A 13,474-nucleotide genomic window follows, 5' to 3' on the forward strand; every position below is an offset into this window, starting at 1 on the left:
TTTGATATTCTTGGACTTCTCTTGCCTTTGCATCCAGTCTTCCAACATACAAGGATTTTTTGTTGCTAAGAATTCTGTCCTCGACCTTCTTGGACTTTTCTTGACTTGCATTCGGTCTTCCGACCTACAAGAATTTCTTCTTGCCAAGAATCCAATGTTCGACCTTCTTATTTTAACGCAACGGTCTTTTATACGGAGAGATCAAAACCCTAATGAAATATTTTCACATCCGTTAAAAATTAATTTCAAAACCTGTTAGAACAAACGTCCATATAAATACTAACTGCGCCTACATGTAGGGACAACACAACAAGATTACATTCTAAAACCTATACTTGGACTAGTTAAAATAATGCCACAGACAATCTAGAACCTAGATTATCGGTGGCATTAAGTTAAATAATGCCACCGATAATCTAGGTTCTAGATTATCGGTGGCAATATTTTAACCGGTCCAAGTACCACATTAAGCTCTTGCATTTGTTATGATGTCTTATTATGAACTCTGATCGCGAAACAACTGCAGCTCATAAACCATTCTTTGATAGTATAAAGAAATCAGGACCGATGAGCGCACGAAATGATGCCCAGTCACTGAGATATTTTCTAGGCCAGTTTGGTACATAACCTTCATCCCCACAAGCAACCTCTCACTTGAACTTTGACATTTTGTCATATTCTGATGCTTGACAAGGACTCTATGGCAACTGATGTGGATGTTGTCCATGCATGGTATCTGACTTAGCATCTACATGAAATTTTCAGAAGGATAGAAATGATTGCATACGTGTAACAGAGAGTCAGATTGATCTAGATGTTAATTTGTTTAATCGTTCAGTTGAAGTGATCGGACTCAACGCCCTGAAATTTTGACTCAGGGTTTTAAAACGTGGATGGCGACTGGAGAGCTACAGCAGCGAATCTACTGCTAGTCACGGGGAGGATTGCCAACAGGACAGCGGAGCAGCTTCTGTTCTCTCTTCTTTTTCCCTCTTCTCCTGCTCTGCTATATAGCTAATCGCGTCTCGCCTTCCTTCTGAGCATCAAAATATCTTGAAGCAGATTATTTTGGTGGAGGGAAACTGGAAAGGATGAAGCTTTCCGTGTCTTTTTCAAGGCTTTTTGTGCTGCTGCTGCTGCTGCTGCTGTCGCACATCAGTCTCTACTCCGTCAACGCGCTCAACGTCGGGATGCAGTTCGCCAACGCAGCCATCGACAAGGTCAATCTCTCGTATTCCAGTATTTTGCATGAAGTTGCTGCGCGTGTACTCTTTCCTTCTGAAACAAAGCAATGCTCTGTTTCTTCTTCTTTTTTTTTTTTTTTTTTAATTTTCTTTCTTGTTCCGCAGAGCGTGAGACAATGCAGCCGGACGTGTGAATCTCAACATTGCACTGGTAAGGGGATAAATTAAAAAAAAATTAATAATAATAGAAAAAAAGCTAAATTAGAGTCGAATAGGCAGTGATCGTTGAACAATTTTGTCACAATTGGCAGTGCTGCCTTTCTTGAGATACGGGAAGTACTGCGGCATTCTCTACACGGGGTGCCCTGGCGAGAAGCCCTGCGACGCCCTGGACGCCTGCTGCATGGTGCACGACGATTGCATCGGGTCCAAGAACAGTTAAATTGCTCTTGCTCGAATCCTTTTTTGTTTCTAAGTGAAATGTAATCGTGTTCGTCGTATGGTTTTGGTTGATTAATTGAGTGGAGAGTGGGCAGATGACTACTTGGACGAGGAGTGCAACGGGCAGATGGTGGAGTGCATCGAGAAGGTGAAGGCGTCCGGCACGGGGCAGGCGACGTTCAAGGGGAACCAGTGCTCGGTGGAGGAGGTGGCGGATCTCGTCGAGGCGCTATTGGAGGCGGCGCTGTTGGCCAGAAGAGTGATCCACAACCCATGACTTCTCGCTGAGTGGTGGCCATGTGGCCCAAAACAATGGAGGCTTTCTTCACTGCGCATGGGCGTCGCAGTGAATGTTGGGATTGTTGTTTGTTGCATTATGGTGATCAATTGTATCATATTAATTGCTGCTGCTCATTGCGATTGATTATTCATTGTCCCATTGATTGGCTGGTAACTTAATTGGCTGGAGAATTGCAGCAACTAAATCTCCAGTCAATTAAATAGCATGTTACCAAGCAATCAATGAAAAGCTGGAGAATGCCTTCATGACAGATGGTAGGAGTGCCTCGCCTGAAACGTAGACGAGTTCAGGTCGAATGCAAACTGTACTTACAAGCGTGATTCGATAGACTAACAGGACCATGATATCTGGGTCATGTAGGCTAGTGGAAGCAAAACAAGATGAATACATATTGGCCCTAATAAGCTAGAGAAAATCAAAGTTGTCTAAAATTTGATGGAAAAAGTAACAGCAGCGGCCAAAAAAAACCTTCGTAACCCAGGTTCAAGCATAATATGTAAGAATGGACAGGTTCTTTCATAGCAATGTGGATTACTCAAAATCATTGGTCTAAGGATATGCGACGGATCTTGCACACAAGATGAACTGTGGGGATATCGAGCTGGTTCCCACTGTCTGATTTGATGAGATCAGGAAGCTGGTCTCTTGGGGTTGAGATGCAGACGTGGAATGTGTTCAAGAATGGGGGGATGGTCATGGAGAGTGCAGAGAGGACGTTGTTCAAGTACTCGATATCAGCTGATAGCTGTTGAGCACCTCTATCAGTGATGTGCTGAATTCCTCTTAGTTGCTCCATGAAAAGGGCAGTGGCACCCTCAGCCACCTAAACAGCATAAAAGTCACATTATGTGAGCTTTGAATTGAATTTCTCCTCCAAACAACAGCCAAGAATTTCCAAGAACAAACAATAAGATAAACATTCCATGCTTGAAAAAATCCATGTAATTTTTGAATCTTATGATAAAAATAAAACATAAGATAAACGATCAGAAGTGTTACCTTAAACATCCATTCAGTGGCAAAAAATTGAGCTTCCTCGGTTCTAGACTCACTGGTAGAGATACCTTCAGCTAGTGGTTCTAACTGCTGCGGTAAAGTAAGAAGATATTCTCCAACACTAGTGATGTAGGCCTGTGGGTATGCGCTAAAGCTTGGGAGTGGACGGGAACTTTGCTCCTCCACTAACGACCAAATTGGCAGCCGAGACACATCACTTAGACATTGATGAACTTTAGAAATAAGAACATCATAAACAAGCTCATTAACTGTATCAGAAAATGCTGCAACCCTTTGGGATGTCATAGGAAGGGAATGAAATCGTGGATCTTTGGACTGCAACATATAACAATGTTGTTGTAAGTAACAATCACCTAAACTATCTTAATGCTACATGTTAGAGTTAAGAATAGGTCTTTAAAGTGAGTATAGCCAGGCCAAGCTACACTATGTCTAAGTTTGTTTGCTAGAAAAGTAGGCAAGCTCAACAATAATAAGCTTGGGTTTTTACTGAGCTCAACTATAAATGATGTTGAGCTTACACAAATAGTTAAATTTTGATCTACTAAAGAGCTAAGGAGATAGACAATAAACCTAGACGATTATGCAGAGTATCAAGTTTGTTCATAAAGATGTTCACTTACAATAATAGCTAGAAAAAAAAATCATAAAAAATTTAATGTTGTTTATTAAAGTGCTATAACAACAACATATTACCCATGAGTCCCAGTTATTTGTAGTTTGGCTAACAAATACAAGGCTGTATCACTCAGGAGTAGCATAGTATATAACATCATAGAAATGGAAGTACCTATTTGCGCTTTGTTTGGTGGAATCTCATAAAACAAGTTGAAATATGATATTTTTTTACCATGTTTTGTGCATCATATGCACAAGCATAAAATATGAGTTTACCATATTTCATGTATGATATGCACTTTGCCAGTGAAATATAAGCACAATGAGCAGTGTATGCTGACAGTAAAAGGCCTAACACAAAATTATATTGAACTGTCACAGACAATCCAAAATATTAAAAGAAAAAATGCATCATTTAGTTTGTTCAAATTACGACAAAATACTTATTAGGATGATAAAAAAAATTGAAAGAAATATATATTGGGTCATCCGATGGGAAAACTACTGAAAATAAGAGGAAAAAACATAGAAAACCAAAATACCTGCTCAAGGAGATACGAAAGCTTCCTGGCTTTATCAGGTGCATCTGCAAGACGCAGAGTGCCAACATCAAAACCTGCCCTTTTAGCAACACCCATTTCATTCTGTTCACCATTAGCTTCATTAGATTGGTCTGAACTTAACCCAGGTACAGAAATTGATAGAGTTGTGCCAATTCTAGCCAGAGTTGCTCGTAATGAAGCTTCAAAAACAGATGTACGACTAGTTAGACAGTCAGCAACTGTAAGAATCTGCAAAGCTCCTTGAACAATAGACCATTCCTCCTCCTCAGAGACCATATCGGCAATGTGTGCTGCTCCTTCCTTCTTTTGATCACTTTGTGAAATATTATCAACCCCATATATGGATCGCACAGATTTTAGTGTATCTTGGAGGTTTGAAAGATATTGCAACATTATGTCATCAAGCACCAAAATAAGCTCATGGACCTCAGAACCACCAGTGAAATTAATGCATCGTTCAACAGCAGCTTCAAGAAACATAATAACTTGTGGAATAGATTCCTCCATCCTTCGGACAGTTTCACTGAGTTCTATACCTTGTGCGCCCAGACCTCGTGCAACAGCACCACGAATGTCTAACCGAGAAATCTCATTAGAAAGAATAGCACGCTCCATCTTACCATACCTAAAAAACAATCAAGTTTGTAAATGAGATACTACTTTAGCATGTACTTTGGCAGCAGCTACTCACCATTTGACAAGGATATGCATTAGCTACAAGCATAAGCAAAGGTATAAAAAGGTAAAGCACACAAGATTTAGAGAACGCACTTCAGCTTAAAGGTTTCATAAGGAGAATAAACAGCCTTCAGAGTTCTCACTAGAACTTGAACATCAGATTCAGAAAATAAATGCTGAACATTCCTTGCAAAAACTCCCGTCATGTTGTGTAGTTCAATAAGAGACTCAAGATGCTTGTGTAGAACTTTGGTGCCCTTTGGCATGTCCCCAGAAAGGATATCTATTATACCTGCATTTTTTTAAAATAATATGTATTGTTGTTAGCATGCACGAAAAGTCCACATGCAAGATGTATGGAGATCAAAAACAATAAAGACAACAACTATGCTGATCATGATTATGATGATCACCATCAAAAAAAACTAAAAGAAATGGTTGATAGTTGGTGGAGCTTCCCAAACATATAATGATATTGCTAGTTGTAAACCTCCTTTGAACATAGATAAATAGACAAGGTGAGTTTAACTCAAGTCACCAGACAACACACCAAGCACTACTCATAAAGGCAGATCTATCTATAAGAATCCAATTATTAGAAATTATCTTAACCAATTAGGGCAGTAAAAAAGATGCCAAAGTCTTCGTCTCATTACTCCATTACTCTATTCATTCATGAAAATAAAAAACATTCAATTCTTTTATCCGATCCTCTAATATGAGATCTATCTAGTGTTGCATCAGATATTCTGTAAATACTTAAATGTCATGCTTCTACTTGGAGAATAAATAATTTGAACAATACAAGAAAATTCACAAGTTGCAAAACCTGGCCAATGCTAATCAGATGGGCATGCATTTAATTAGAAATATTTTAAAACAATAACAAGGAGACTAGTATTGTTTATATTCATAACCTTTGTTTAATGATCTTGTTTCAGGAACAACATCTCCAGTTGCAACATTGACACGAGACACAAAACTCGCACCAAGATCAGACATGGTCTCCATTAACAGTTTCGGAACAAGAGATATGTAATCATCAGGTAAGGCATTCATGCACCTGCAAGTTAAACATTGTTAGACTATACCAACATCAAAATTTAGTTCCCTTAAGAACTATCAGAAATTAAGATTATCAATGCATGTGTATCAAACGGAGCAAGTGATTTTTGGTATTCTGTTACACCTTTCCTTTCTACATGTAACATCATTCTAAGATTAGCATCAAAGACAATTTTGATATGATTGACCACATAATTATGCATATTAGTATTGGCAATAGCAATATAGAATTTTAGCTCAAGGTAATCACACTGTCAAAGCAGGCAGAATTTGATAGAGTTGAATTAATAGATAAAACAGGTTCAATATTATGAATGTTGGAGGAAAATGGGCCAAATTTCTTAAATGGTCTAGGCAATACATTTAATATACAAGATTAATTCAGGAAATGTGGTTTTCATGTGGAATGGGCCTAAATTTCTCTGACCAAGAAAATAACAAGCTATCGTTACCAACTATTCAAAGTATTAAGTATAGTATAAAACACACCAAATGAATAAAATACCAAGGAGAAAATAGGTATAGCATTCAATAAGGATATTAATATTTATGTTGAACCATAAACCCTTGGATAAAGCATATAACTTGAAGAATTTCCATGATGTTTATGAACGATATTCAAAAGAATATTTATCACTTATAAGTTATAATCCCTCAACAAAAACTTGAATGGACAAGCCTTGACAAAGTTCCATTGTCATTTACATGTTGACCGAAGCTCAAGTTCAGAGCCTCAGCCATCAATTAGAAGCTAAATTTAAGACAACCAACACCAAAGCTGGAGCTCACACTAGGATCATTTTGTAAACAGGCTCGAGTTCTTCACAATGAATCAATGGGTCGTAGAGTAAGAGTTGGGCTCTAAACCACATAAAATCATTTATTAGCATTATCTTTATTATTATTATTATTTTATCATACATTTACGTTGCACAAATATTGGCATGATCAATTGAATCCACACACGACCACCTTACTCAACAATGATCAACTTGTTTGTTTGTGTTGTTGTTTTAGAATTTTATTTTTAGGCAACCACTTATTTTGCCCTCCCCTCTAGTCTGAGTCATGCATTATAGCCAAGGTTAAAAATCTCGACATATGTCGAGGTTCCGATCCCCGACCGAAACAATACGGTTTCGATATCATATCGTGTCATGTCGATGCAGTTTTAGTAATTTTTTTATTCAATAACTCGAATTAAAATTAATATGTTTCATATGCTTAGGAAGCAATATTTCCTAGGCAAATAAGGTACAGATATATAAGACAAAAATATATATTTCATATTTTAGGAAGCAAGAATCTTAAAATTAAAAAGCTAAATATATTAATATTCATGATCCAAATTTCAAATTAATTCTAAAATAAAAAAAAAACATATTATCTATAATAAGTATATAAATTAACACAAAAATGTTACTTTATATATAATAATTATATAAATTAACTATTTATTCATTTAATTAATTATTAATTTAAATAATATATATTTTTAAATAGTAAAAAATATCAGAATATTAAATAAACAGTAAACAGTAAAAAAAGGAAATAATAAAAAAATTATCAGAATATAAATCTAATTTATTAGAATTTTTTTTGGAATTTTTAAATAAAATTTAAAACAAAAAAATTTTCAAAATATTAATTAATAAAATTTATTTAAAAAATTAAAATTTTAAATATATTTTTATATATTTTATTAGAAAATTTTAATTAGGGTTTATGAAAATCTGTTCGAAATATCACACTAAAGTTAGGAATTGTTTGAATTAATTAAATTAAAAGGTTTAAATTTCGATCGTGTAACAAGAACAAAAACATCGTGCGTGTCCGGCGGCACCGAAGGCATCACAAGACGCTTCCGGCGATGCTTCTGGTGGGGCCGGAGGCGTCCCGCGACGCCTGCAATGTATTCGAGACGTGGTACTTGTGTGAAGCATGGTTAGAGGCGTCCGGGATGCCTCCAAGACATCTTGGGCATATGTGAAGAGGGGTCGGAGGCGCCTCCGGCACGCTTTGATCACGGGCGTCGGAGTCGTTCGGCGACGCCTCCGGGATGCCTCCACTAGCTTTATGCTCCTGCCGCCTCGCTGCTGCTTCGTCATCACCTCGCCACTACCTCCATGCTACTAATCGCTCGTCGGTTGGCTTGACTGCTGCCTCGCCTATTTTATATAGTATTTTTTTATTAATCAAACGACAAAAGGAATTGATTCAATTCCTTCTGTCATGATTCTGATTCCTTCTGTCATGCAACGCGTGTGCTCGATTCATTTTGTCGCGTGACGCACGTGAAATTATCATGCGTGATGTGCCAATTTTGCCCCTATGTTAGAACGATAAAAATCATCCGTGCCACTTGGCACAGAACGGTAGGGCAACACGGAATGGTAAAAATCATCTATGCCGCACGACACGGAACAGAATTTCAATCATTGATTACAACTATCCTACAACATCTAGATGATGGAAATAGTTTCCTATTAAGAGTTTAGTAAATCCTAAATAATTCAGTTTTAGTATATTCCAACAAAGCAAACATTTTTTGTTTACAGTAACACAATTAAATGAGCTAATCCTATGATCTAGAAGCAACAAATGAAAGAAGTTCTCATATACCTAGCATTAAGTTAGGATTCCTATGTCACTAGTGGTGGTTACTATAAATATATCAATGTTCAAGATCTTAATCTGGTGTCAATTTCGATTTTTGGTCTGAACTACCATAAACTACCAACATATTATGCTTCATACGCTGATAAACTGACCAATCACCTATCAAACTTTGTAATTTCCTTGAATTTTTGTTTTCAAAAATCATTTTTTGACCTTTTTGATGGAAAAAATAATAATGTTATAATAGTTGTAACTAAAATAATCATCAATATCAGAAGTTCAAACAAGTATAATCTTGTCAAGCAAAAAAATGTTCAAGAAGAATAAAGAACATACCACTTCCACTCTTGTTCAAGATATAGTAGAACCTCATCATAGAAACTTGGCAACCAGCTAGAGAAAGAAATAGAGTTAGTTTGATCACGGTGTTTTTCCAATTCAAGTTTGTTAACTTGCTGTCTTGATTCAAAGCCTTCCCAAAGTTTTCTCAAGGGCCTGATTCCTATTTTAATATACTGCAATTCCAAAGATTTGAATCTTCCAATACGAACAAGTATTCGTCGTAAATCTTGAACATCTTCAACCTTAAAATATATAAGTGTCGCATAAGACAAGTCAGTGTCTCACATACATTAGGTAGGAGGTATATGCTAGAGAAATTCAACAAGAAATAAGCAGACATCGTTCATATAAAAGGACGAGAGAAGGGTTGACCTTGCGATTTTGAAGAGCATCAGATATTCGTGGTTGAACCATTTCTTCTAACCTATCTTCCAACACTTCAAGCTGTTTTCTCACATTTGCAAATTCTGCAACCTGAGATCACAATCCTTCCTCTAAGTTAAATGTCATCCAAGAGAAAACTACGTTTAACCAAGCAAACCACGGAAGAAATAAAACTTGCCTCACCAACAGCTGATAAGCAATGCCTCATATTGGCCAAGGTTTCTGCAGCCTGCTGAAGATCCCCACTTGCAAAAACATCCTCCACACTCGCACTTAATTGGGTCAAGCCAGCAGCATCCTACTTTTTTAAAAAAAGAACGACAAATCTAATCAGACAATTGCATGTGTGATACAGACGATTAGAGTATGTATTTACTTGCTTATACGAGATAAAATAATTGGAGCATAAGGCTTTACCTGCAATGTCTCGTATGCTGCTTCCATCCGCTGTTTGACAATGTCAATTTTAGCAATGGCGGCTATAGACTCGGCAGAAGTACCCTCCGCCTGCCATCAAATTTGACTTACCAGTTTAAACTCCAATTTTATGACAGGTGAAGGAAGATTAAAATTTTACACCCAATTTAAACTTTGAATAAGTTGAATGGTAAGTGCAAGATGTATGGATGCCACTGGAATTAAATCTTAATTTCTCAGTTGAAACGCTGCTGTGTTATGTCATGTAAATGTTTCGGGAATGAAAAAGGGAGAAAGAGAACTAGAAGATTTTCTAAATCAAATGCACTGCGGTTGGGAAATCGTCAGATTCAAAGGAGACCGTACAATTACACGCATAACATAGGCAGCTCGAGATCTAAGAGTAAAAGATGAGTAAATTCCACGTTTGTTTACCAACAAGACTGAATTGCATAGATGGAAGGAGAGTGGAGATGAGATTGGGAGTTGGGGAAAGGGAGAGGGAGATAGAAAGGACCTTGTTGAGGGCGAAGAGGATGGATGAGACGAGGGAGCGGACGGAGAGGGCGTCATCTCGGAGGCGGAGGATGTCGCGACAAGCGAGAGGGACTCGGCGAAGGGCGTCAGCGCTTTCGCGGTCGAGGGCGTCGGCGATCTTGTCGGCGGAGGCGCGGAGGTTCTCCTCGAGGTCGGAGAGGAAGCGATCGAGAGGATCCTGAGGGTGGCGCGACTCCAACGCCTCGTTGATCCATCGCTTTGGATCAAAAACTTCCTCCCCGAACTCCCCAAGATCCACAACCATCTCTCTTCTCCGTCGCTCCTTCGTCTTCTCTAGTCCGGTTATCAGTTATGTGAGAGCTGTTAAATGGGCCGAGCCAGACCGGGCAAGCTCTTTCGTCTTCTGAAGTCGAAATATGTGATAGAGATGTCAAACGGGCAGGGTAAACCCGACCCGGCCTGATACAATCCGATCTGATCGGGCAGATTTTACAATGCAGAACTCAGACCTGATCCACCTGTTGGCCCGGACTTTAAAGACCTGAAATCGTTTAATATCAAGGTCATCCTAAAAATTTATAATGAAATTTTAAATCATAATTAGATAAATAAATAATTTATAAAAAAATTATTCAATATTTTAGTATATATTGAAATATTAAAAAATAATAAATATAATAAAAATTTTGATATGGTATAGATTTTTAATATGAATGGTGTATGTATCTATATAGTATGTATAGTAGTCTTGATATATACTATCCAAGTCAATGTAAAAAATGCTCGAGGGACAACCTTTGAATAGGGATGGTACACGTATCATATTCCAAATTTTATATTAAATGATATATTATAAAAAATTTTGATATTTAAAAAATATATATCAAAATTTTGAAATACTAAGTATGAGTTGATATCAAAATTATTCAATATTTTAATATTTTTGATATACCTAAATTTTAAAAGTAAAAAAAAATATATTTGTTCAATTGTCTATCAAAATTGTTTGATATCGATAAATCATAATGCTACTTAATTTCAAAATCTAACACCATTATAATTTGAGTAATGATGCTCGCAGCAACTTCCCTCAGCGAATTCGCTGAGCGACTTAGGTGGCAGCTGATGTAGCCAAGTCCAACTCAAAGAAAAAATCGTAGACTTGGCCTTCCGTAATAATCTTCCCCTTTCGCAACTGTGCCCTAACTTCCCTCCTCCTCCGTTTTTTCTCCTCCGTGCCCTAACTCTACTCCTCCTCCTCCTCCGTTTTGTCGCGACCTCTCCTCCCGTGCCCTAACTCTCCTCCTCCTCCTCCTCCTCCTCCTCCGTTTTTTCTCCTCCATGCCCTAACTCTACTCCTCCTCCTCCTCCATTTTGTCGCGACCCCTCCTCCCGTGCCCTAACTCTATTTTGTGGTGGTGTGTAAAATCAGGCATTCGAGAAGCACAGGTTGGAGAAGGACCTCAGAGAGTACATCAGGGAGGAGGTCGATATCGAGTACGGACAGACTTGGCACTACATTGTCAGTTGCAATTTGGGTAACACACTTTTTTCTTTTCATCTCTGCACTTCACCGATCCTCATGTAGATATGAAATGAAACAACCTCAATGTTCATGCTCATATGTGGATTTTTTTTTTTGTTGAATTTTGTTTCTGATTCTAATCAATCAAGGCTTGTTGCTATTATTACTTTCCGGCAAGTATTTCTTTCTTCGCCTTATAACTTTTCATTGCTCAGTTTATCTAATGTAGAATCTTTGTGTGAAAGCCCTTGACTTATTGTTGTTTGTAAATTAGTTTTATGCTTGCAATTAGTCTATTATTTGCAAATTATATGAATCGGGTGAAGAATTGAAGGTCATTTAGGTCTGTATACTTTTTGTAGCTTTGTTTTGTCTTAGAGGGACTTTGTTTCATGTTTTTTTATTTTGTCTCTATTTTCTATTAATTTTGGTCCTGTATTTTTTTTTTAAATAAATGTAGGTGAAGAAAGTGTCATAGAAGCAGAAAGAATTGATTTAATTGAGATAAAGGATAACAATGATCCTACAAACCAAGACTCATCTCCATCTAGTGTAAATGAAGTCAAGATTCTTGAGATTGGAATGACATTTTCATCTGAAGAAGAAGTTCGTACTTTTTATAATTTCTATGCTCAGAATGTTAGTTTCGGTATTTGCAAATTAGGTGATAGAAATGGAGATGATGGAAAGCAAAAATATTTCTCTATTGGATGTGCTAAAAATGGTGGGAAAGTATCTCAAGCAAAAAATATTTTATACCATCGACCTTCTGCTAAGATGAATTGCAAAGCTAAGGTTAATGTTGTTATTCGAAATGATGAGAACTTTGTGATAACTAGTTTATGTCTTAAACATAATCATATCTTGAGCCCGGGAAAGTCACGACATTTTAGATGTAATAAAGTATTGGATTCAGCTATAAAGAGAAAATTAGAGCTAAATGATCAAGCTGGAATAACTTTAAGCAAAAGTTTTCAATCATTTGTAGTTGAGGCTGGAGGCTATGAGAATTTGACATTTGATGAGAGAAAGTGTAGGAATTATATTTCAGAAGCTAGAAGGTTGAGGTTAGGGGATGGAGATGCTGAAGGTTTGAGTAATTATTTTTGTCGCATGCAAAGTAGGAACTCAAACTTGTGCTTGATTTAGATGGGGAATCCCGAATAAGAAATATTTTTTGGGTAGATACAAGATGTAGAGTTGCGTATGAATACTTTTCTGATGTTGTGACTTTTGATACAACTTATTTGACTAATAGTTATGACATGCCATTTGCTCTATTTGTTGGGGTGAATCATCATGGTCAATCCATTTTGCTAGGATGTGGATTATTATCAAGCGAAGACTCAACAACTTTCATATGGTTGTTTAAATCTTGGTTGACATGTATGCTTGGACATGCTCCAAAGGCTATAATCATAGACCAACGTCGTGCCATGACAATTGCAATTGAAGAGGTATTTCCGAATTCGCATCATCGTTTGTGTCTTTGGCATATCATGAAAAAAAATTCCAGCAAAATTTGGAGGTCATGCTCAATACAAAATGATAAAGAAATAATTGAAGAACATTGTTTATAATTCACTTACAGTTGATGAGTGTGATGAGAATTGATTGAAAATGATTGAGGAGTTTAATTTGGAAAATAATGATTGGTTGAAATCTTTGCATGAAGAACGACAGAGATGGATACCTATATACGTTAAAGATAACTTTTGGGCAGGTATGCCCACATCTCAAAGAAGTGAAAGTATGAATGCATTTTTTGATGACTACATCCATTCTAAAACATCCTTGAAGTAATTTGTTGAGCAATATGATA

At 37.1% G+C, this 13,474-nt stretch overlaps 2 protein-coding genes across 2 annotated transcripts; one reads left to right on the plus strand and one right to left on the minus strand.

Annotated features, from left to right (window-relative positions):
- Positions 1-870: 870 nt before the first annotated feature.
- LOC121997260 (phospholipase A2-alpha-like) lies at positions 871-2,043 on the plus strand. Its single transcript, XM_042551583.1, has 4 exons — positions 871-1,220; positions 1,350-1,395; positions 1,496-1,621; positions 1,721-2,043. Exons 1-4 carry the CDS (start codon positions 1,092-1,094, stop codon positions 1,900-1,902), a joined length of 483 nt encoding a protein of 160 aa, XP_042407517.1. The 5' UTR covers positions 871-1,091; the 3' UTR covers positions 1,903-2,043.
- A 289-nt stretch (positions 2,044-2,332) lies between these two features.
- On the minus strand, positions 2,333-10,509 carry LOC121997259 (conserved oligomeric Golgi complex subunit 7-like). Its single transcript, XM_042551582.1, has 10 exons — positions 10,147-10,509; positions 9,630-9,719; positions 9,391-9,510; positions 9,201-9,302; positions 8,823-9,070; positions 5,720-5,865; positions 4,896-5,094; positions 4,104-4,749; positions 2,926-3,258; positions 2,333-2,749 (listed from the first exon to the last, which is right to left on the minus strand). The coding sequence occupies exons 1-10, from the start codon at positions 10,429-10,431 to the stop codon at positions 2,468-2,470; spliced, it is 2,451 nt and encodes an 816-aa protein (XP_042407516.1). The 5' UTR covers positions 10,432-10,509; the 3' UTR covers positions 2,333-2,467.
- Positions 10,510-13,474: the final 2,965 nt, after the last annotated feature.

This window comes from Zingiber officinale, chromosome 6A, assembly GCF_018446385.1.
Source record: "Zingiber officinale cultivar Zhangliang chromosome 6A, Zo_v1.1, whole genome shotgun sequence".
Classification (NCBI taxonomy): Eukaryota; Viridiplantae; Streptophyta; class Magnoliopsida; order Zingiberales; family Zingiberaceae; genus Zingiber; species Zingiber officinale.

What these genes read in the sequence shown, in the direction of transcription:
- LOC121997260 (XM_042551583.1), top strand. Translation starts at nt 1,092, where the DNA reads ATGAAGCTTTCCGTGTCTTTTTCAAGGCTTTTTGTGCTGCTGCTGCTG. An exon ending in CCAACGCAGCCATCGACAAG is followed by an intron (nt 1,221 to 1,349) that starts GTCAATCTCTCG and finishes CTTGTTCCGCAG; the next exon opens with AGCGTGAGACAATGCAGCCG. An exon ending in TGAATCTCAACATTGCACTG is followed by an intron (nt 1,396 to 1,495) that starts GTAAGGGGATAA and finishes CACAATTGGCAG; the next exon opens with TGCTGCCTTTCTTGAGATAC.
- LOC121997259 (XM_042551582.1), bottom strand. Translation starts at nt 10,431, where the DNA reads ATGGTTGTGGATCTTGGGGAGTTCGGGGAGGAAGTTTTTGATCCAAAG. An exon ending in GCTTATCAGCTGTTGGTGAG is followed by an intron (nt 9,303 to 9,390) that starts GCAAGTTTTATT and finishes TTGTGATCTCAG; the next exon opens with GTTGCAGAATTTGCAAATGT. An exon ending in TTTCGTATCTCCTTGAGCAG is followed by an intron (nt 3,259 to 4,103) that starts GTATTTTGGTTT and finishes TATATGTTGCAG; the next exon opens with TCCAAAGATCCACGATTTCA.